Source organism: Triturus cristatus, chromosome 3_1 (assembly GCF_964204655.1).
Source record: "Triturus cristatus chromosome 3_1, aTriCri1.1, whole genome shotgun sequence".
Taxonomy (NCBI): Eukaryota; Metazoa; Chordata; class Amphibia; order Caudata; family Salamandridae; genus Triturus; species Triturus cristatus.
In genome coordinates this window covers 492,285,210-492,309,615 of record NC_140583.1, presented here as the reverse complement: position 1 = coordinate 492,309,615, position 24,406 = coordinate 492,285,210, and the positions used below count along the sequence as shown (strand labels likewise).

The following is a 24,406-nucleotide window of genomic DNA, read 5'->3' as shown; positions in this document are numbered from 1 at the left end:
TAGTATCAGCATCTAAAGAGGCATAAAATGCCATTTTAGTAAAGACAATATGTACTGTAGGATTGGCAAACCGTCAAAACTGCTGACAAGAATTACTCTTGGCGCTTTTTGACAGAGCAGAAAAGTTTTTGGAATAGCGACATCGTTTGGACAGTAATCAGACATTTAAAAAAACAGATTTACTTAAATCAGGAAATAAAAGCAGTATTAGGTTGGTATTAGTGTAGGTTAGATAAAATGAGTGAATAAGGTGAGACATAAGAAGGAAATGGTACAGTATTACAGTGAAAACACTGCAAATGGACACCACACCAGTTTAGAAAAATAAGTAAACTTTATCTAAACCAAACAAGACTAAAACGACACAAATCCACAATACAGTATTAAGAATATGACTTTCCAATGGTAGAAATAGCTCTGTTCAAAGCAAATTGCAGATGCAACACTTTTCATACAAAGTACCTTGGATTCGTCACGCGCATAAGTAAAAACTGTCACAGGGAAGGCGATGCGTCAGTTCCTTAAGACCAGGGAAGGTGATGCATTGGTTCCTTACTTTAGGGGAGGTGATGCGTCGGTGCTTTGCTGCCTCGCAGGGGCAGTGATGCGTCGGTTCCTTACTGAAGGGAAGGTGATGCATTGTTTTCTTACTGTGTGGGGAGGTGATGCATCGGTTACTTACTGGGGCCCCAGCGTTCTTGCAGGCGTGGTGCCCGGATGTGATGCGTGAGAATCAGGGATGCATAGGTTCTTGCAGCCAGGCCTGCGTCGGAATCAGCACAGTGATCTCGGACTCCGTAGAGCAGTGAACCCGATGAGGCAATTTCTTGAGCCGCGGACAGGCACTGCGTCGGTTTCTCTGATGATGTGTCAGAAAGAGGTGCAGATGCATCGCGCTTCTCTTAGTTGCGTTGCTTTTCCAGCTCCCAACAGCAGGAACAACCTCCAGAGGCCCAGAACAGCAGCAGGCACCTCTTGGCAGGTCAGAACTCCCAGCAAGGAAGTTCTATGGAGCTGGGGGTGAAGTCTTTGTATCCCTGAGACTTCAAAAACTGGAGGCAAACTCTACTGCAAGCAGGGGACACAGCAGACAGCAAAGTCCTTGTCCTTACCTTGGTAAGAAACAGCCACTGCAGGCCAACCCCAGACAGCACACAACAGAGGGGCAGTACTTCTCCTCAGTTTTTCCAGCTCTTCTCCTTGGCAAAGGTTCCTCTTGATTCCCAGAAGTCATCTACAATTCAGGGGTCTGGGCCCCACTCTTTATGGTACAAAATGCTTTGTTCTCTGGAGGCAGAGAGTGTCTTTACCCAGCCAGAACCGGTTCTGTCCTCTCCGTAGCAGCTTCCTGGCAGGAGGTGGAGACAGCATTGTCCAAGGCAGACCAGGCCCATGCAGGTGTGAAATAAATCTCCTCCCCCTACTCTGAAAGCAGCCCAGGTCTATTCAGCCCAGCCCTGACTCACCATGGAAAGGCAGGACACACCTAACCCCCCCCCCCCCAAGTGTCTGTCTGAACAGAAAGCACATCCCCAGTCCCTGTCACTCCCAAGTAAGACAGTCAATACACAAACTTAGCAGAGGCACACTGGATGGCTAAGCAAGAAAATATCTACTTTCTAAAAGTGGTATTTTTAAACACAGAATGTAAAAATCACCCTCACTAAAAGATGCGTCTTTATATTCTGGGTTCAGGCATGCCAAACTCCATATTCCTATCTTGTTCTTTCGGCAGTTATGCTTATAAGCTGTTATAAGCAAACGCCCCATTCTATTCAATGGGACAGATAGCCTTTCAATAGTGAAAAATTAAATTGGCAGTATTTCACTATCAGGGCATGCCACATGTACCTCTAACCTACACTGCACCCCGCCCACAGGGGTACCTTGGGCCTACCTTAGGGGTGCCTCACATGTAAGAAAAGGGAAGGTTAGGGCCTGGCTAGTGGGTGCACTTTCTAGGATGACATGGCAGTACTAGACTGCACACAGGCACTGCGATGGCAGGCCTGAGACTCTGTTGCAAAGCTGCTTGTGTGGTTGGCACACTCAGTGCTGCAATCCCACTAGCAACATTTGGTTTACAGGCCCTGGGCACACCGAGTGCACTGTACTAGGGGCTTAACAGTAAACCAAATAAGCCAATCATGAAAACACTAATTTATCATACCAATTTACAGAGGGAGAACTTGCCCTTTGGCACTGAACAGCAGTAGCAAAGGGGCCCAAAGCATCTAGACCAGCAAAACGAAGTCAAACACACAGCAAAAACACAGGAGGTTGAAAGGCAAAAATGCAGGGGAATCCCACGCCAATGATGCCAGGTCCAACAGAAAGCAAGAGGGATTGTTAAGGACCCGGATGGGAAAGACATGTTTAGCCCAGAGATGATTAGACATCCAAGAAGTGCAGATTGGTAGCCACTACCACATTTGGCAGATTTAATCAAACTATGGGTAAAGAGACCATTAGAGAAAGAAGCTAGGGCTGTGATGAGAGCTGAGTGCTCTCACCCAGTTGTTGAGGACATAGCTTGTGCGACACCTGATGTAGATCCTCACATCATCAGTTTCTTATTTAGGATGGGGCATGACCCCAGATAAGATCTGTAAAAGGCACTGGAGCAGTGCCAGGATAGATTATTAGATATAATGGGACCATTAGCCAGAATCCTGAACATGGCTGAGGAGGCAAGGATGAAATCAGTACAGGTGGTTAATGGTTTGTTACGTGGTTGGTCGCAAAGAGCAGTTTGTTTCTTAGGAAACTCCAATGCTGCTTTAATGGCAGAAAGACAGAAAGCAATTCTGATGAGAATAAGCCGTAGTTTGTTGGATTGTGCAAAAAAGAATAAACAGAGGACCCTAAAGGGTATTTGGAGAAGGTTCTGTGAAGGGAGTGGGTAAATATGTATCCACTTTCACCAGCCTGGATAAGGCTCAATCCTCCCTGAGGAGAGTGTTTGGGGGTCGTGTTTTTAATTGGGCTAGGGCAAGGGAGCGTTTCCCTGGCCGATCATTTGCAAGGTCCCACTACCAATCATAAGGTTGTAGTGCCTTCAGCGGATTCCAATCCGCAACAGTATTTTATCCTCAAAGAGGAAGAACAGGCAGAATGTGACAGGCCAAAGGAAGGGCGCAGTTTAGCTAAGAATTTCAGGGTAAGTATGAGGACAGATTTAGTTTTTCCCCAGGGGGTTATGGGGATGGTTAAGGTATGTGAGAAATTGGAATATTAACAAAGGATTTATGGGTGTTACTCACGGTACAGGGATAAAGAGTTCAGGGAGAAACCAGTACAGCTAAAGAAGCTAAGACAGATGACTTTTCAGGAAGACTTACAGGGTTTGGTTATGACAGAGGTGCAGCAAATGTTAAAGAAAGGAGCTTTTATAAGTACAATATTTTTGGTCAAAAAGAAGCACAAGGGCTGGTGGCCCGTAATAAATTTGAGGGAACTGAATTGGTTCTAGGTCTACAGACTTTCAAGATAGAGGGCATCCATCTATTAAGGGGCATTTTGCAGAGGAACGGTTGGTTAGTAAAATTGGACTTGAAAGATGTCTATTTTACAATTCCAGTGACGAAGGAGATCGCACATTTCTTCAATTCAGGTGGTTAGGAGACCTGTATCAGTTTACCTGCCTTAGTTATGGGCTGGCATCAGCACCTTGGTGTTTTACAATGGTGTTGAGACAGGTAGTGGCGCTTCTCAGGGAAAGAGGGATGTGGATGATAATGTATCTAGATGATTTTTAATAATGTCTCAGAGTCAGGAGGAATTAAGAGAGCAACTTCATTTGGTAATAGTTGCTGGAATCTCTGGGATTTTTGAGCAACAAAGAGAAGTTGGTATTAGAATCAAGTCATAGTTTGGAATTTTGAGGGTTTCAGGTGAACACAGTGTCATTGAGTGTTCCAGAGAAGAAGGTGGTAAAGATAAAGACCGAAGAAAGGAGTATTCTAAAAAGACAGTCTATAAATGTGGGAGCTTTGGCTAGAGTGATAGGGTTGTTTTCATTCCAATTCAGGCGTTTTTTCAAGGACTGTTGCATTACAGGGCCTTGCAAAGACTAAAGGCAGAAAGATTGAGGAAAGGATTGTGGTACGGGGACCAGACTCATCTTTCAGAGGAAGCATGGGAGGAACTGATATGGTGGTTAGATAAACTGAATGCCAGGAATAGCCGTGCAATATTTGGGGTGTACCCAGATTATGTCCTGGAAACAGGTGCAAGCCTTTTTGGTTGGGGGCTTGTCTGGATCATCAGGAGACTGGCGGAAGATGGTCTTGGCAAGAGTGTTCAGAACAGATAATTGGATTGGAGATGAGAGCAGGGCTTTTTGCTTTACAAAGTTTTGGGAAGGTATTGAAATACTGCAATGTTTTACTAAAGATGGACAATGTATCGGCAGTTCAGTATATAAACTGATTAGGAGGAAGCTGGTCGAGGAAACTGATGCAGATTGCGAAGAAGATTTTGAATTTTTGTCTAGAATAGATAATAGGGTTAAAAACAGAGTATTTTCCAGGTCTAGATAGTATCAGGTTGGAATTCGAGCTATCTCAAGGATTACAGCTACTGGAAGCTGATGTCCATATCTTCCAGAGAATACAACAAATATGGGGTCCCTTAGAGGTGAGTTTGTTTGCGTCAAGGCTGACTTACCTAACTTACCAGTTAACCTGTTATTATAGTTGGAGACCTGATCCTCAAACAGAGGAGGTGGATGCTTTTCAACAGTATTGTAAGGTAGTACCGGGGTATGCTTTTCCTCCATTTGAATGATACAGAAGGTATTGTTGGTTGTCAGAAAGCAGGAATATCAGGTAGTTATGATGACTCCTTTTTGGGCAGTTTAACATTGGTTTTCAGGGTTGTTGGAATTAGCGGTGGAGGAATGATTCCAGATTCAAAAGAAGTACTTTTATGGCCAGAATAAGAGTTGCATCCATTGGTTGTGGAAGGGGCATTGAGCCTTCTTGGTTGGAAGATTTCAGGGGAGGAAATCAATTTGCAGGACTTTCACAACCGGCTCAGGAGTTACTCAGAGAATCTTGGGCACTAGGAAGCGATATGTTGGTGCATGGAAGAAATGTATGTGTTGGTGCATGGTGAGTGATTTGGAACCCATGGAGGCGTCTGCCAAAGAGCTTTCTAGTTTTTTATCCTTATTTTTTAAAAGAGGTTTGAGTTCTATGACTATAACTTGTCTGCAGCTGCAGCGGGTCATGCTCTTGTAGGAGGTTGTTCAATAGGAAGAGATCTTCTAATTTGTAGAGCAATCAAAGGGATTAAGCCACAGAGACCTCCTAGGTCTGGGTACACATGTCTGTGGGATGTGAATTTGCTTTTTCAATTGTTTGAGAGTTGGACAGTGAATAAGTATTTATCTTTGCAACAGTTGTCTGGTATGGTGGCAACTTTGTTGTGATTAATCTCTTTCAGGAGGGTTTCAGATGTAAGAGCTTTGGCGATAGGTCATAGATTTTTAAATCCAGATGAAGTAATATTTCAGATTACAAGATGGACAAAGATTATGACTTCTTATATTTTTTTGCCCAAAATTTGATGACTATCCTAAATTATGTGTGATTAGATGTTTGAAGGAGTATGAGAGTAGAATGGAAGAGTACAGAAGAGATGTAAATGCTGCAACAATAGCTCTTTGGGTGAGGAGCTTGAAGCAGGAGTTGATTTGCAGAAATTTGGGGCGCATTCAGTAAGAGGAGTGACTTCAAGCGGTTTTTGCAGCAGGTGGACATTTGGAAGAGGTCTTGAAGGTAGCATAAATAGTCTAATGCATATGTGTTTGCCAGGTTTTATTGAAAGCCAATGGAACATGTGTCATATGTGGCGTTTCAAACATGCATAACACTAGCCTCCGGTCTTGACAAGAAATGTATACTCTCCAAGTTTGTGAAGAGAGAATCTTAATTTCATTAAAGACACAGAGGCTAGCATTATCCCTCCCTCCCAGGTAAGATAAGTATGGAGGCATGGTAGGTATACTATGTCATAATTGACAAAAGATGGGAAATTTGCTCTGAAGAACAGTATATATTTTTCCTATATTTTTTTTTTAGATGCACAATAAGGAAAAAGAAATTGGAGCGACATTTTTGATCGTTAGTTTTCAAGATGATTCAAGTTATGGAAATGGAGCAGCTTAAAAGAGGAAAATGGCTGCTGTTTAAAGAGTTAAATAGGCTACAGTGACATTTTAGTTAAGGAATTTTGTGTTTGGTTATGTTTTACGTTAAATTGCTGCAAGGAGCTGGCAATGAAAGATATATGCATAACGCTGGGCTCTGTGTATTTAATGAAATCGAGATTCTCTCTTCACAAACTTGGAGAATCTGAATTCTCCTCCTTTTTTGACCTTGTCAATGGATGCCAGCAAGAAGGGGTGGAGTACAGTATTCAGAAATCATTCAGCTGACAGGAAGTTGTGCTTTTATCAAGCATCCCAATCCTCCAACTGAGGAGAATTGGAGGCGGTACACAGGGCTATTCTTTTCTTCTACCTTCTAATCCAATCTCATGTTGTTTGTGTACAAATGGAGAACTAGGTTGTACAGCTGTATATCAATCATCTGGTGGGGATGGGTTCTCAGAGCCTGACTCTCCTTTCTCGAAAGATCTGCCTGAGGACAGAGAGTATTCTCCATTCTCTCATGGCGATATACCTTCTGTGGAAGAAGAATGGGCCTGCCAATCTTCTCAGTTGCCAGTTTCCAACATCCTTGTCTCTCTGCCTCAGGTCTCACCTCTTCAATCAGATTGTAAGGATGTTCGGGACTTAGTGAATCGACCTTTTCATGACATGAGGGACTGCTGTTCTTCCAGTTTTGTGCTCTCCCATTCCATTGAGGAAGACTTGGGCAACGAATGCCTTCTCGATCCCTGGTCATCCGGTCTCCCATATTGTTTCCCTCCATTTCCACTGTTTCTTCTGAAGGTTCTCAGGAATATCCACAATGATCAAGCAAAAGTACTCAGAGTGGTATCTGCATGGACCTGACGGCCTTTGTATCCTCTCCTTTTACAGTTGTCACTTCAACTCAGCTGGCAATTTCCCCTAATTCCATCTCATCTACGCCATCCCCATCTCTCCCACTTGGTGATGAAATGCCTCAGTCTAGTGGTTTGGCATTTGAGAAGTTCAGACTAATGACTCAGGTTTGCTCTCGTGAAGTGGCAGAAAATTTCTAGCGGTCTAGATGCCCTTTGACTCTTAAGTCTTATGCTAGACTCTGGAGGAATTTTGAGGCTTCCTGTGGTACCAAAGCTTTGTTCCCCTTCTTGCTGGGTCTCTTGGTTTTGACACTCAGAGGCAAGCGGACAGTGATTCACGCTTTGAGGAGGTCCGAAGTGATGACTATTTCTAACTTGGCGTCTTGTCTACTTAAAGGTTTGTTTCTTAGAGGCCCGGTAATTCATTCTCCCATCCTGCCTTGGGACCTACTTTGGCCCTCATGTCTCTGCAAGGTTCCCCATTTGAACACCTTATAACGAGTGACCATAACTATCTATAGGCCAAAGTTGTTTTTTTAGTTGCCATCTGTTCAGGTAGAGGAATAGGCGAAATTGGAGCATTGCTTTCTTTTTCCCCATTCATTAATTTTCTTTTAAGACAGATTGGGTTTGAGATTGAGTCCTTCGTTTCTCCCTAAGGTCCCCACTATGTTTCCCTGCTCAGACGATATAGGCCTACCTGTTTTTTGTTCGGACCCAGTTTCAGGATCTACTCTTCATACTCTAGATCTCCACAGAGCACTTTCTAGCTATTTATCTAGAACCTCCTCCTTTCGTAAAGCTGACTCTTTTTATTGTTACTCATAGGTTGTCTGGCACAGGGATGCGCCCTTCATCCTTTACAATATCAAGATGGAACGAGTTAGCCATATCAAAATCCTATGACACTGCAGGCCAAGAACTACCATCGCATTTGTGCAAGGCAGATCCACAAGAGGTGTTTCAACTTCATGGGAAGTTTTTAAAGTTGCCTCTATCAGAGACATTTGTTGTGCAGCCTCTCGATCATCTCCACGTACCTTCATTCTGCATAACCAATTACAACTTGGAAGTACATCTTTACCAGATTTTGTTTGCATGTTTTGACAGCAGTGCATGATTTTTAATGCATTTTTTATTTTCACACATTAAAATTTCTGTTTGAGCTGCAATTACGTTTTGTATTATACATAGAATCAAACTCAAAGTTCCCACTTCTAAGGGTGGGCGTAGTTCGCGAAGTAGCACTTCGCGAAGCTACGCAAAGTGAAGTTCGCACTACGCGAGCTACGCGTAGCACTTCGCGAACTGCGAAGTAACATGTTCGCACTGTGCAAGATGTTGTTTTCAATGATTGCACAGTGCGGACAAGCAACCGGCACTGTGCAATCATTGAAAATGGCATCTTGCACAGTGCGAGCTGTAGTTTTCTGCTGCTCGAGTAGATTTTTACTCGAGCTGCAGCTTTCTCAACGCGAACTGGTAGTTTCTCATCGCGAGCGGTCGCGAGCATACGCGACCCCTCGCAATGAGAAACCTGACCTTCTCGCGTTGGGAATCTCGCCGGGAGGTTTATTTTCCATGCTCGCGATCGCGAACAAGGAAAAAGTCTCGCCAGGATGTCATTTTGCTTGCTCGCGGTCGCCAACTTGACGTTGAGGACCGTGAGCAAGCAAAAAATGACCGCAGCACTACGCAACACTACGCTACGCGTGTTCGCACTGTGCTACGTGCAGTTCGCGTAGCGCGAAGTAGCGCGAACTTCGCAAACTACGCGAGCGTAGCGTAGTGCTTCGCCCAGGCCTAGTAAGGACTGTGAAAGGAAGACGGACGAGGAGGTAAAGTCTTGGTTGCTTACCGGCATTCTTCATTACTTTGAGTCCTGGTCTTCTACATCACAGTCCTGATTTCCCAGGCACCACGCCCCTTCATATCTGCTTGATTCGACTCTCTTTTTCTTGATTTGTGATTTACAGGAAGTGATGTTCGCTAGGAGTTCCTCTTATGGTATGATGGGAAGTGGGTGGTCATATTAGGTGTATTTTTTTGCTGTCTAGGCTATCGTGCTCCAGCTCTCCCACCCTCCCCTATCACTGTTGCATGTTATTCGCTCTTTTTGAGCATCCATTGGTTTTATCAAGTAGGATAACTACAGGGCACCGAATGCACCTGTAATCCTTTTTTAAGAGTCTGTCTTTATGCACTTGTATATTTCTAATTTCTGTAACACTTATTTAAGAGTCTAAAATATATGCTGACCTGCCTTTATTTCTTTTTGGCTGCCCAGGTAACCTACAGCAGCTGCTTTTGTGGTGAGTAACGTACAGCGAAAACTATACAAGGCGACAGCCAGAGTTGTTGTCTTTAGGCTATAACAAAATGTTTTTCAGAGAATGCTCCTCAAGAAACAATGGTGTGCATGTTTATGGGGATAGTGATATCAGCAAAGGTATAGTGTCTGTATGCATATGCACTGCTGTAATGGCATATAAGATAAAGATGTAAACAAATCCAAAGCAAAAGAGGGGGACTAAGGGTACGTGTACGCCTGTGAGCACATGTAGGCGACCTCTTTCCTGGATTGCTGAATGGGGCATGGCAAAGGTGCTGGCTGGGTTGCTTGCATAGATCCTTTGGTACTGGCAGGTACCAATACATTCCTTAACATACACCAGACGTGGAGGAACGATGAGCGTTAGGAACAGTCTCAGAGTTGGAGCATTGGTTGATTTTGGATTTCCAGAGATGTTTGCGCCACAGGTGGCTCTGTGGGTTAGAAGCTCAAAGGTACCATGAACAAGGATGGAGATACTGTGCAGTATCTCAGTGCAGGGGTGCGCGAGTTCTCTTCTTTGTTTGAGTGCCTCTGTGTACACTGTTCTGCAGCTTTTGCTACTTGTTGTTTTGCTGCTAATTGTTACACAATGTGGACAAGTAGGTAAAAGGCTAAAGTAGCAAAGGTCAATTGTGGCACCGTCCATGGTGGCCAAGTAAGGAAGGGAAAAAAACCTTTATAGGTCGTAGAGGTTTAGAGCCACATGCATCATCCAAAATACCAAACGCAAAGGGGCAGATTCTGTGAATCTGCCCCTTTGTAACCAGTATTTTTGCACTTGGGATGCATCATCCCAAATGCAAAATTCGCAATTTAAGTAATCACTAAATTTGCAATTACTTAAATTGCGATTGCATTTAGGGAAATTGTGATTCCCTAATTGCAATGCATTATCCCCCATAAAATTGCGATTTCGCAGATAAGAATCGCAAATTACCATCAATTCCAAGTTGATGGTAATTTGCTAAAACTTTGAAAAATGCACAAAAGTGCATTTTTCAAAGTTCCATGTTGCACATATACATGCCCTTGGGGCGTGTGTGCGCAACATGTGGTTACATGGCAATTTCAGGGGTGCATCCGGTTGTCCTTTTGGCACCCTTGAAATTGCATGCACCATTTGCGAGTACCTATTTGGTACTCGCAAATAGCGCATGCAATTCCTATTCATTCATATGGGCCTCTAGGTTCATAGGAATGAATGGGAAGCAATTCCTTAATTGCGATTCGTAATTTGCGGGTCGCAATTAAGGAATTTGTAGGAATCGCAATTTCTTTTTGCGATTCCTACATGCATAAGCAATTGCGATTTCTTAAAAATCACAATTTAGGCTCACTTTGATGCGTGTGGCCCTTAGTGCGTTACTGGTTATATTTTATGATGTTGTCTTTCTAGGACTCTACAATAAAAGTTGTTTGATTGTTACTCATGAGGTTTTAACTATTTAAGTTATGAGGTTTTCCCCCCGGATGCTGATAGTACAGTTGCTATTGGGCCTGGTCCCAAGCCACCCACCAGAGACAACCAACAGCAGTTCATGTTTGGAGTCTTTTAGGCTCATAGATGTTTCTGAAGCTGTCCAGTGAAGTCGTTGTTGTCGGAGCAGCAGTATAAGCCTATCACTTTGTGTGCTAACCTTTGAAATAGTGTAGTTATGCACAAGTGAAAATTAGTGGAAGATGTTCGGACTGACAATAATGAATTCAACTAGCTAGTGTTAGCGTGTGAAGTTTTATCGAGCTTGGATATTCTCATTGCTGCAAATCTGTGGTTCTGGGGTCAAGAAGGATGAAGACAACTGCTTTGCTGCTGTGATTCAGTTTCTGGGAGCCATTTATGGGTGCTGAGGCTGTCTCCGTGCATCTAATTGGGCAGAAGTTGGCTGACCATTCGCCAGAATGTGATATCTTTGTGTTTGCAGGTAGAAAGGTGTTTCCTGAGGATTCTGAGGAGGAAGGGTGTGTCTGATATGGTTAGGGGGCAGTAACTGGACACGGTAGTCAAGTGCAGAATAGGGCTACAAAATAATCACTTATAAATGTTTAATAGATTAGTTTTGCCTTCATGTATTATAAGTAAATCCCGGAACAGCAGGTAAAATATTGTATGACATTGCATCGTGTGCAAAGTGAAAACACTAAAAAAGTTTCAACATTGCCAACAAATGCTTACTAACTATCTTGTGTGAAAAGACCTACAGAAGTTAGAGGTCATTGTGAAGTGCCACAAGATAATGTTTTGTTGTTGGTGAAACCACATGTCAAAAAACAAATATACACTGGTCTTGTGCGAACTTCTCATCAGTTAAATAATCAACTAATATGAAAATACTATACACAGGTACAGTATTTGACTACTTAGCCCAGAGAGGTTTTTGATGGAATGTGGTAATCGAGGACTGTAATGAATTAGTGGGGGCACGATTTTTGAAGGTATGATTTTGTTGAGGGATGCTTTGAAATAGGTATTTAGCTGGGTGCTTGGTTGCATTATTTTACAATGATCTAAGGGCATGGACCTGCAGGACCGGATGGTGAATTTGTCAAGAGTAATGAAGGCTGAGTTTTAGTAAAAGGTATATTCAGAAACTGTGAGTTGGGCTTCGAGTTTCCTTAGACTGGTGTGAGGGTGTCATTTTGGCATATGTCTCTGAATGTGGCACCTTACAGTTTGTAACATTTCCTAGTACTCTAAAATGGCCTGAATAAATCAAACAGAATGCAGATGTTTGGGTAGTAACCATACACCTGACCGTCTAAGGAGTTAACTGAAATTTACTACTTTTCACCAATATTAAGTGTTTCCAATGTACGCTGAATCTATTATCACCAGTGACTGGTCATTAGGAGCGTACGTGTATACAGTTATGCCGAGATAGGGTATCTATGTGTATTTATTTACATTTGGGATTTTTGTTGGATGATCATCTCAAGCAGCCGTCTGTCGACGCATTTTGCAAAGGCAATCCAGAGGATTGCAGCGGGGGGGTAAATAAATCGGTGGCAACATCGTATAAAAGGATGTACGTGATGTCTTTTGATGAACAGGGGTAGTTCGAGTTTATGGTATTAAGAGAACTACTTTTGATTGAGGCAGCAAGCAATTATAATACTATGAAAAGGAGAGAAGCACGAGCTAATTCTTTTACTTTTTTATACTATTTCAGGGGGATCAAACACAACATCAAGTGGAACGCAGAGACTCTGGGTTTCAGTACTAGGAGCTTCCCATCACTCCCTCCAATGCTGACATGTTTGAAGTCTGCTGGCACCCTTGCAGGGAATGCCATCCAAGACTATGGTGCCACCAGGAGCCTGAATGCAGTCGCTTGGGAGGAACCTTGGAATGCAGATGATGTTCTAGAGGCCGTATGCAATGACTCCATTCCAAGTCTTCCCGGCGTCTCTAACTTTACCATTTACTTGTACTGCAATTTCTTTAATAGCACAGATTACAGCAACCAGCCAGCCCCGGATCTTCGTGCCACCTGCTCTGATGCCGCATGGTACCTTGCAGCTGTTGATGGGGATTCACTGTGGGTCAGAGTGTGCAGGGAGTTTTTCCCCGAAGAGTTCAACGTCACTGTCTGCAGAAACTCGTCTCTGGTAGAGCATCAGAATTACAACCAGCCACTGATGGAGGGGCTCTGTAGCAACTTGTCTCACAGCGATGATGAGACCAAGCTCTACAGGAACAGCAGTGGTTGCCTTCAGACATTGCATGATGTTGTCCCAAACCAGGAAATCATCTGGCGTTGTCTTCTAGAGAACAGAACAAGCTCGTTGGAGATACTCTGTAGCAACGACTCACTCCAGAATGCATCAGGGGTTAACAGAATCTGGTTTTCTAAAATCTGCCAGAACAAGAGGATTAAATCAAATGTACATAATTCATCACTTCTTACGAATTACACCTTTTGTAACTATAAATCATGGAGCTCGAGGGCGTTTAGAAATGAAAGTCTAGTAGAGCAATGCAGAGGTGTGAATGCTAATGGCTTTAAGGCTCTTGTTTGCAGAAACATCTCTCTGTATGAGTCTCTGATGATGACCCATCCTTGGATTGAGGGTTATTGCTCAGGTATTTTTAGGGATTCCCTCATGGATGAAAAGTGCTTTCTTCAGAGGATTGTGGATAGACTTCCAGTCTTGCCAAACTTTGACTCATCGCAGATCTGCAGGAGACCAGCTGCTTACTTTATGGCTGTGGTCACCCACATTTCTGAATGTGATGATGGGTCCTCCAATTGGATCCTGAATGTAAACTATCTCCTTAAATTGCTGGACTATGTTCTTACCTATTCTAACCTGGGTGAGGTGGAAAACGAAGTCCGAGACCAGGTTGCAGAGGCCATACTCCTGGCCAGTCTTTTGGATAACAGCTCCTTCTGGGCCTCGTTCCAGGCGAACTCCTCACTTAGTATCCTGCAGACTGTGGAATGGTACCTTGAAGAGGAACACAACGTTTCCATCAAAAAAGATCTTTTAAGCTGTTTCAGTGTAAGTATTGACCCGCCGATTTCTCAGGGGTGTCCCACTACTATTATTAGAGCATGGGTTGCAATTATAGTTAATTATAATTACCATTATTCTCGCCAAATTATATTTAGGTCCTTGAAGCCTCAACTGTCCTTTAACCTTTGAATACAGGGCGAGGTATCTGTGCATTTCTTCCTTACATGCTTAAATGCTTTGTCTATTTAGGAATGCCTTTTCCAGGGTGTGATAGAATAAATGCTTTCATAAATAAATGCCACACTTAATTTTAACCTTTAACACCAAGAATACATTGCTGAATATGGGATGTTCAGATATTGGGGATTTGGAATATCTCACACGTGGGTTTTTGTGGCCAAAGAGAGATCTGTTGTCTATAATTCAAGTCAGGCTGGATTGGGTGGGGCCTTGGGTTAGACTAAGGAATGGTGACAGCTCATCGAGCATGCAGAAACACAAAATTATGAATGTCTTGAATGGTTTTATTAGAATCTAGAGCAGCTCTTGGCTGATGTTCTGGCTTCAAGAGTGGATAATAAATTGAGTGAAATATGGGTCCAATACACAGGGTTAGTTGTGTCAACACCCTCCAACAAAGATGAACTATATGCATTAAATCAAAAGTATTCTACGTAGTTTGCAATACTGCATGGTATTTGAGGAACTGGTACACAAATTGTGTCAGATGTTAGTAAATAGTATATTAAGTAGGATGTGGAGCAGAGAATAATAAGGGATGACTTCTACACACTATTCATTGACAGGGGGAAAAAACGAGTCCAAGAAACCCAGTCCCTTAATAGTCAAGCGTAAGGTGGATTGAATAAAAGTCCAGACTTAATTCTTGTGATAGTATTTCATCGTAGAAAGTATTCCTTTTTGTGAGGAACAGGATTTTAGAATGTGATACAAAGTGGTACCATTATTTAAATAAAACTGTGTAGTCGGTATAAACGATTATTAGGGTTAAGGCAAGACCATTTAACACAGAACTGTGATGATTGTAACTGGGCAACCGACTAGTAGTATGGTAGAAATCCAGTTGAGTATCAGAACGACTAACACACATACAAATAATCTGGTTTGAGATTGCATCATTACATCTAAATTGGTCTCATGCATGCTCACTGCGAATATCGTGAAAAAAACTAGACTGAATTTGAGTATTTGGCAGTTTGCCAACATGGGCCCTACTTGGAACAGAGATGGGCTGATAATAAAGATGTAAATAACATTATTATTTATTACCCAGTCTATTGACATTCAGTTGAATATCTTTCCAATAATACAGATTGAGATGAACTGTTTGGCATGTAAATCACAGTAGATGTCAGCCGCAAGTGTTTAACCCACAGTGACGTTTTGCCAGGGCAGCATCATATGCAAGTACATGATGAAGCTTTTCTTACAACCCCTTCTAATTCAATCCAAGCACTATGTCTAGGAGAGCGGTTTGGCACTCATGGTGCAGGGCATCGACAATACAATGTTTTTTGGTAAAGCCAGAGTGCTCCTTTAGGCCTAGATTGCTAACCGAAGTGGTTAAAAGATGGTAACAAAGGTTTTAACATGAAAAGAATAGGATTCATCCAGCTAACATCTGCATTTCCTTGTTATCAGGGTTAGATTGTCCTATAGAGCAATCAGGCAAAGCCAGGATTGGTCTGACAAGTCAGTTTGAGAGCTGTTTTTTGGCTGTTTTTATGCCTGTTTTTAGGCTGATGGCCCAGATTTTTCTGGTCATTTCCCTGATATTCAAATAAGCATTGCTTGCAGCAAGTTCAAATCCATGCAGTCTTCCCTACCTTGCAAAATACCTATACAGCATGCCTTTAGAAGCCCAAGTGTGCCCCAATTTTCAAACATGGGCCACTTTTTTTTTACAGGGGCAACTTTTATTTTTGGTCTCCGGCCCTGTCTGACCTTGCTTGTTATTGCAGTTTTCACATTCACTGTTGCCGCTCTTTGATATTTCATTCACCTGCTGCGGTAGCCCCCACCAATGGGGCGGAGGAGCATCGCCTCCCACCCCGCTGCAAATGCAGCAAAAGTGAAAAATAAAATGGTAATAAAATGAATTAACATTTTCTTTTTCACAGCTCCCAGCCCGGGCAGTGTTTGGGGGCAGGGCATTGCTGCTGAGTGGCAGCAGGGAAGTAGGGCTCACTCCACCAGTTTACACTGCACATGTCACTTTGGCCGCAATGGCCAGCCTGACATGTGCAGTGTAAACCTCTCCACCTAGCTGTCTTGGACAGCTGGGTGGAGAACAGGCACAAGCCCCCTGTGCCTGCCGAAGTGTCGAGGCAGCCCCCTCCAACCAATCCTGGTGCTGCTCTCATGCTGCTCATCTGTAGCATGAGAGCAGCATTGGAATTTGGAGAGGGTTGGCTGAGGCTCCAGGAGGATAAAAAAATTTCTAGCATTAGCACCAAGAATTTCAGTACTTTCAAGGACATGGAGGCACATTTTATGCTTCTCTTCCTTTACTACTCAAGAACAGCAGCCAATGAAAAAACATCTTACATAAAACATAAGCCAGATATTCCATGATGCTCTGCCTATTATCCACCAATCATAGCCCAGTAGCCGATATAAGTATAAACAACGTCATCTTGAGAGCCTCTTTCTTTGCTCAGAATAGTCAATAAGAACTTGAAGACCAACGATAATAAACTGAAGCCGAAGGGACTACTCCGTCACATGTCACCAAACACTGCCCGGGCTGGATTTGAACTTGCTGCAAGCAATGCTTATTTACAGCCAAAAAACAACTCTCAAACTGATTTGTCAGACCAACCCTGGCTTTGCCTGATTGACTGACAATCCAACCCTGATAACAGGGAAATGCAGATGTTAGCTGGATGAATCCTTTTCTTTTCATGTTAAAACCTTTGTTACCATCTTTTAACCACCTCGGTTAGCAATCTAGGCCTAAAGGAGCACTCTGGCACTACCAAAAAACATTGTATTGTCGATGCCCTGCACCATGAGTGCCAAACCGCTCTCCTAGACATAGTGCTTGGATTGAATTAGAAGGGGTTGTAAGAAAAGCTTCAAAACAGCTTCTTCATCAGACCTTTCTTGATAAATATATTTTGTGAATGTGCAAACATAGTATAGTTAATGAAATACAGATTTTACATTGACTGTCAGCCATTCTTTAGAACTTTGTACTAAAGATTCACGTTGCTCACAATGTTCCATCTTTGCAGGGTGTGAAATCTCTTATTTTAAGTCGCAGTTGCTTGTCTCTTATTTTATACTGGTTGTGATTTATAGCCTCTCCTAAAAGCAGTGAAATTCAGTCACAACACATCTGTCCTCCTCAAGCTTCATTGGCTTCCCTTGGAAGTTTGCATCATTCCCAAAGTTGTTTGCAATGTTTTCAAGCTCCAGTCTGTTCTCCTCACCTCAAGATGAATGATTGCTGACGGTTTGGTCTCCGTTAGAAGCAAGACTGTTCTGCCCCGGTGCTACAAAGAGACAAAGAGCTCAGGCCTCTTCACGAGCCATCACTCACAGAGGCCTGAAGTGGAATTCTGGCCACTGCTAGTGCCTCTGGATCATGGAGCTCTGCAAGCCATACCTGTGAGGATTACCTAACATTGATAAGAGAATTTCAGCTCCTGCCGCCCACTCTTGTCTCTCTGTCCCCACTCCCATGGACACTTTAAAACACAAACTCAGACCATTGCTGTAGCACCCTTGATGTACAGCTCTGGGCCTCTGGCAAGGGTCAAGTCATATGAACACCTACACTACACCACTTTCCCTGAACATTTGCCCAACTCAGCATTAACCTACCTATCAGTGGCTTTTGAAAACCTGCTTGTCCTCGATAGGAATGTGGAGCATCGCAGGAGCTCACGCCGTTGAAAAGAACTGAAGCTTGATAGGACTGACTCTGGCCGAGCCTGAGAACACTTCAGAAGCTAGGCTTGCCAAGAAACAACCTGCCTTCCTAATGGACCAATTTACATTTGCTTCATCTTCGAAGAAGTCGCATCCAACTGCTGTCCGTCCTTTGTTAAATGGCTCGTGCGGGTGTGGGCCTGGTGGCAACCCAAACTCACTTTACCAAAGATTAGACAGTGTGGTCAGCGGTTGTCAAATACAGTGACAGTCGTTATTTAAGCACTTTCATTCATATCTGAAACTCAAGACGTTATTGATTTATTTTACGATGCACAGGAGATTCTGTTTAATATAAACCTGTAAAAAAGAGAAAAGTAATGTTTCCATTCATGTTTAGCTAAATTTACTTCAGTGCATTGATAAAATAATGACACCAATTTTTTTTTTTAAGTTTGTATGCGGGAATATCGTCTGACATAAATATTATTTATGTCCCAAATAGCGTTTATGGAAATATTGTCACACTGGGAGTATATTTTCTAATATTAACTCCAACTGGGTGACATTTTTGTTAACGGTATACACAACACAATTTTTAAAACAGACAATTTAATCTACCAATATTAATCTGGTATGGATTATGGAAATACCCTGCACGCAGGGATTACCAACCAGCTCACAAGAAGACTGCAGACCGTCCAGAACACAGCAGCCAGACTAGAACTCAACCTCCCATGCTGAGCCCACATCACACCACACCTCAGAGAACTTCACTGGCTCCCGATTCACAAGTGTGCACACTTTAAACTCATCACCCACACATACTAAGCTCTCCACAACACTGGCCATACCTACTTGAACAACCACACTCACTTCCACCAACCTTCCTGACACATCCTCTCTGCCACTCTCTTACTAGCACACACCCCACGGATACACAAAAGCAGAGCAGGGGCCCGCACCTTCACGTACCTGGCCCCTTAAACCTGGACCACATCCCAAAATACATCAGAGCCTCCTCCTCTCTTCTTGACTTTTGCAAGAAGCTGAAGACCTAAGTTTTGGAGTAAGCGCCCAGGGCTGGCCTCACACACCTGCTATAGAGCACCTGGAAATCGTCACAGGTGATTAGCGCACTATAGCAACACCAATAACATAACATAACACAACACAACATAACATAACGTACCATAACTTTATAAAGTTTAATTGAAAAACTGAGAAAAATAAAACCTACTTGCTTGCCTCCGTTTTGTGATGTCCTGCGCCATTTGCACAGATGACCTCTGATGTCACGGAGGGACAATTGCAGTTCCTTTATTCTTTATCATAATAATGTACAGAAATGGGCCTATTGTTGTGAGAGCTACTCCTCGCCTAGGTCTGCTCCCTACTCTTTGTGTCCCCTGTTTGGGTGTGTCTGCCCACATAGCTTCTCCTTCCCTCCTTCCTCAGGAAGTAGTGCCCAGTGTCCATCAGCAGACCAGAGCCCCAGGTAATCACAAAGTCATCACGCCTTGTTCCAAACACAACTTCTACCCACGTTTTTCCAAAGGAGGAAACAAGGAGGAAAGCTCTGTCTGGGATCACAGAAGGAAAAAAGGTGGAAGAATAGAAGAAAAGAAAACGAGAGGAGCAAGAGAAAGAACTTGGTTCCTGATCCAAGTTGTCATGCCTGCCATTTTTGCTCAATCAGACACTTGAGTGTTGGGCACTGATGGGCTTCAGTATTTGTTACAGCTCTGCACCAGGAGGATGTTCTGCTTCGTGGAGTTGGTTGCCATCACATTCAATTGAGAAAGTGTTGCCTGAACTGTCTTCTCCACTTTACTCATTAAAGATCACTATCTTCCTCCTCTAGTGGGCATAATTTCTTGAAATATGTTTCTGGTTATTCAGAGTGAGCCAGTTGCTGTGGTTGCCATGGTGCCTGTGATATGAGTGACAGACAGAGGCTTTGCTAGAAGCTTTGGGTGTGTGATTTCCGGTTGCGTTGTTAGTACACTTGCACCAGATTTCCAGGTTTGTCTTTGGACGACAGAGCGCAGTGTCGCATGTTAATATACATATTCATCTTTGCCTTAGCTTTTTTGGGCACAGGCTGTTGTTATGTTGTGGTGTTTTGAGGTGTTGTCTTCTTTCTGTGGTAATAGTGACTGACCGTTTCTCCAAAATGCCGGGTCCGAATGGAATTCTCCTGTGGAACTGTGCAGCGTGTTGCAGTAGTCACAGAGAACTTGACAAAGGGCTTGCCCAATTGCCATCTGGGTTAGTTTGGCTGAAAGCACTGCATTCTTTATTGCTCACCTCAACCGTTCTGCCATGCCGTTCGCTAGAGGCCAAAGTGGCATGATTTTTCTATTGTGAATCTCCAACCTCACAATGATTTTTCAAAACACATTCCCTGAGAAAGGAGAGTCACTGTCTGTTTTGATGCCCCGTGCAGTGCAACTGTCATCTAATGTTGACAGTATGATAGCTGATGATGTAAAGGATACTGGGCACACCAGGAGCAAGAGGAAGCATGCATCAATGATTACTAGTAGACCTTAACAATAGTGCTGGCTTTGACGGCTTCCCTTTACTTCGACACAAGTGGCTGGTTTGAATCACAGCCTAGACTAGGCGGTCTAGCTTCTGATTCTTGCCTTAGTTCGTTCATGGATATTTGGGCTGGGGTTGACTAGCACAGCATGAAGTTAATGTACTCTTCTGCCAGAAAGAGCGTGGTGGTAGTGTGGGGAAGAGGGTATCTTTAGATGTAATCAGGAGGAATGTCTTTCCCGACTCCTTTCTAGGCCGTTTTGAAATCATAGTCCATCATGAAGTATCACGACTTCGTGCGTCCATCTGCATGTGGTTTTGTCTTTCAGACCACTCTTTTTCAGCCCTTATGCGTTTTGCTGTGCAAACACTTGTGAAGTGGTTGCCTTTGTTGAACTTTTGACACTTTTGCACTATTGCGGGCGGGCACCATTGTGAGGGTACGATAGTCCACATTGGTCGCAGGCCTTGTCATTCCTGATCATTGTTGTACAAGTCTGCCATGAGATTTTCTTTCCACCATCATCCGGTGAACATTGTTCAGTATCCCGGATCCTGGTTTTGCCATTTTCCTTGTTTATTGCTTTGCAAAACAAAGGTCAGGATGAGGCCACTAAAGTCCTCGTGTGGCCTAGGCCACTTGGGTATTTTAGACAGCTTTAGTCAGGTTTAAACAAAGTAATTGAGTCCAGGCAGGACTAGTATTGCAATATATGCAGGGACACGAGGTTTCAGTATGAACTCACATTTATTAACAGCATAAACGGAGTGTCATAGTATCAATCTAGTAATAGTTCAGGTGCTCACACAACAGGTGAAAAGTGCGCGAAGTGAGGGGTGTTCGTGACATTAAAAATTACATCGCATTGACAACAACAATATGCAAAACTCCAAGTCAATTAGTAGTAGTAATAGAGTTTTGGTTGTAAGGGTCGACAGCGTTTCTATCTCATGAGTGTGAGATCATCATCAGGACGAGACAAGTGTGAGCAGGTAGAATCATTAAGAGGAAAACCAAAAATCAAAACAATGGTCCCGGGAAGAATAACAATTTGTATTAACAATACCAGGAACCAATGCCTATGCGTTAATTGTCATATGAACCAGTTCTAGAAATCTTACTGGTGATTAAATTAAAATTGTAGCTGCATTTAGTTGCTGCTGAGCGGATATGTGCAAATTAAAGAGGGAGATAGAATCATGATTAGGAGGGTTAAGAGAAGGATAAAGTTATGACAATTCTGCACATCGACGAAAATTGACAGTGACTACAAAGTGAGCATAAGCGTTAATTGAAAAGCCCGTGTCCGAACGGAGAAGTCCTATCGGTGACATAGTTGTCAATCGGTATATACGGGTATGCATACATAACGATCAAAACAAGGACACGCAATAAGGGGAGGCGTTGCTGACCTGGTCATGAAGAGCGCGGGAGGTGAAGCGCTTGGTCCGTAAGCAGTGCTGGCATGCGGCTGTAGCGGGTTACAGCCTAGCTTATATACTTGCCAGAGTGGGCTGAATAGCCGGTATAGTCAGGCGTCTGTGGATTCATGATCAGAAGTGAGCAAGCAATCCGATCATCATGAGCACTACCGGTGACATTAGATATCAATCGTTATATGCGGGTATGCATACATTACGATCAAGGCAAGGGCGCGCAAGAAGGGGAGACATTGCTGACCTGGTCATGAAGAACGTGGGAGGTGACGCGTTTTGGACCGTTTGCAGTGCTGGCACGTGGCTGTAGTGGGTTACAACCTGGATCTGATACTTGCAAGAGTGGGCTGAATAGCCGGAGTAGGCAGGCGTCTGTGGATTTTTTTGGGACGTGAGGAAGCGATCCATTCACTTTGAGTAGTGAATTGCGTGCGGCTTGCCCAGGTAGTGGGAGGACCGGTTAGTCAATCGTAGGCGTGCTGGAAAGGGAAGGGGATGAATTAATGTTCAGTTGGCCGTGTGGATTAGGGCACGGGCGGAGTGTGAAATCAGAACTTACTTATGAGGCCCCCGTGATAATTCCCACAGGTATCGCTTCTTCATTTTTAAATTTAACGAATTTGCAATAGGTCACTAATTTTCACAATCTCTTGTCAAAGTAGTCTAGCAATTCATCAGCCCCCTGGAATGCTGTGTTTAACATGTATTGCTTGTAGTCCATGTTCTGCTGCAGTTCACATTTCTCTTTAAAGCACTCACTCAAGCCTATGTACATCTCTTTGGATTTGGGTGGGAATGTAACAAGCAGCTCTTCATCTTCATCCCTCACTAGGTTGAGGAAAACATCTCTGCCTTCTTCATCTGTGTGCTTCTTTCAAGTAGCTGGAGGTAGTGTATTCCTATAGGGTGTGCCTGACACCAAGATGGCACTTCATGCCGCTGGCCACCTGGCCCATTAAGATGGTCACTCGGGCTTCTGCAATGTGGACATCGAGCATCACAGTCTTATCCCTTTGTACATGCTGGGGGTGCTAGAATGTATATTATGGTGGTACTGACCTCCAGCTGAGCTAGAGCATTCCTCTCTCTACTTATTTTTGCATTATGGCTTAATAGCCTTAAGGGCACTTCTAGAGAGAGACCTAACGGAGTGGGGACAAATGTTGGAAGGAATGTTGTTGATGGCAGCCCAGAATGAAAGTGAGGTCGTACACACACAAACCCAGAACCACACCCCACCGGTATTCACCACAAGAAATGAGAATGGCCTTCTCACCCAAGCGTATAGCGTGATACACCAGTCTCCCTGAAGGTCAGATCCTAGACAAATTTATTTTATACTTCTCACACATGGGTTGGGCACTGCTGCCAGTTGCTGCCACAGGGTTCTCTTGTTTCTTAGTTTACTTATTGTCTCCTTTTATCTATATTTCTTTAATCAAAAAAATTGATGAGCATTGCTATGTACAATGATCCACTGGGTAAGGTGAGGTTGTTGAACACCGTTGAGAGTTATGATAAGCCTAAAAAATGTACCACTGTATGTAATACACGGATACTCTAATGATGTGGAAAGTAATAATTGGTTCTTAATAGCATATCGCAGACATGCTGTAACAAGCATATGACGGATTTGGAATGTGATGCAGTGCAATGTCATTATAATGACTAGTTTTTTAAACAAAATGGCACTTCTTTGTTCTCTGCTCACTCATGTGCCTGCTCTTTGGATGAGCAGCTGCGCCGACTTTTGTGGAGCGCCCATTGCTAAGGTTCCTGGGAGGCTCCTGCCGTTGGGTCTATTTAACTGCTACACTGTGTCTGTACTCAGCAATGTTTTTTCACTTCACTTCCTCTCTAGCAGATAAACACTTGACTTTTGGGGCCCGCTCACACAACTGTCATCATTCTCAGCACCGCTGCATTTCGTTTTAGTGACACAGCCTATTGGTTCGCCCCCCTATTCAGTGCTGTACTAATGGGGTGTGTCTGGGCCCCATCACCGCCTGAGCCTCTCTCAAATTCATCATCAGACATCATTTCCTGGCCCAGATGCATGATGACCCCCTACCACACAGAGATACTGTTGCAATTTGTTTATTCATTGCTCTAATAATGTACAGCTTGGGGCCTAGTGCAGGGAACGTTACTCTCTGACCTGGTCAGCTTATTCCTCTTTGCTTCTCTTTATGCCTCCTGTTTGAATGTGTGCATCTACTTCCTGTTCTTTGCCTCTTCCTCAGGAAGTGGTGTGCGGTGTCCACCAACTAATCTGGTGGCCACAGTATCCTAGCGCCTTGTTATCTACATTCTTCTGATTGTAACTGTTAATTCTTCCTGGTTTTTTTCTCCACCCTTTCTCCATTGCCATCTCACCTACTTCGTTGCTTCTTCCTCTGGCACATCCTGTCTTTTTATATCATGCATTGGCAAATCCAAAACCCCATGCCTATTTTTTTAACTATGTTTGTTCTTTTTTGTAATTGGAGTATGGTCTTGTATCATATGTTTGGACACATAAAATAAAAACACGTATGTAGGGACACATATGTACATAGACGACACCTAGGCCCAGATATAAGCACAGACAATAAATAAAAATTCACAGCCAATGAAACAAAACATTTATGTGCAAACGCAAATGAAGCTGGATGCTGGTTAGATGGGTTGTATGTCAGAATATTGCATACAAAATATCCTTTGGCATAAATGTTGTGT

General features: G+C 43.3%; 1 protein-coding gene across 1 annotated transcript in view; it reads left to right on the top strand.

Moving 5' to 3' along the window:
• STRC (stereocilin) overlaps positions 1–24,406 on the top strand; it is a 378,265-nt gene that overhangs the window by 4,924 nt on the left and 348,935 nt on the right. Inside the window, exons 2-3 of the mRNA XM_085646154.1 lie at positions 9,305–9,329; positions 12,520–13,852. Of these exons, the coding sequence (XP_085502280.1) occupies positions 9,305–9,329; positions 12,520–13,852 (1,358 nt within the window). The remainder of the gene's footprint in view (positions 1–9,304; positions 9,330–12,519; positions 13,853–24,406) is intronic.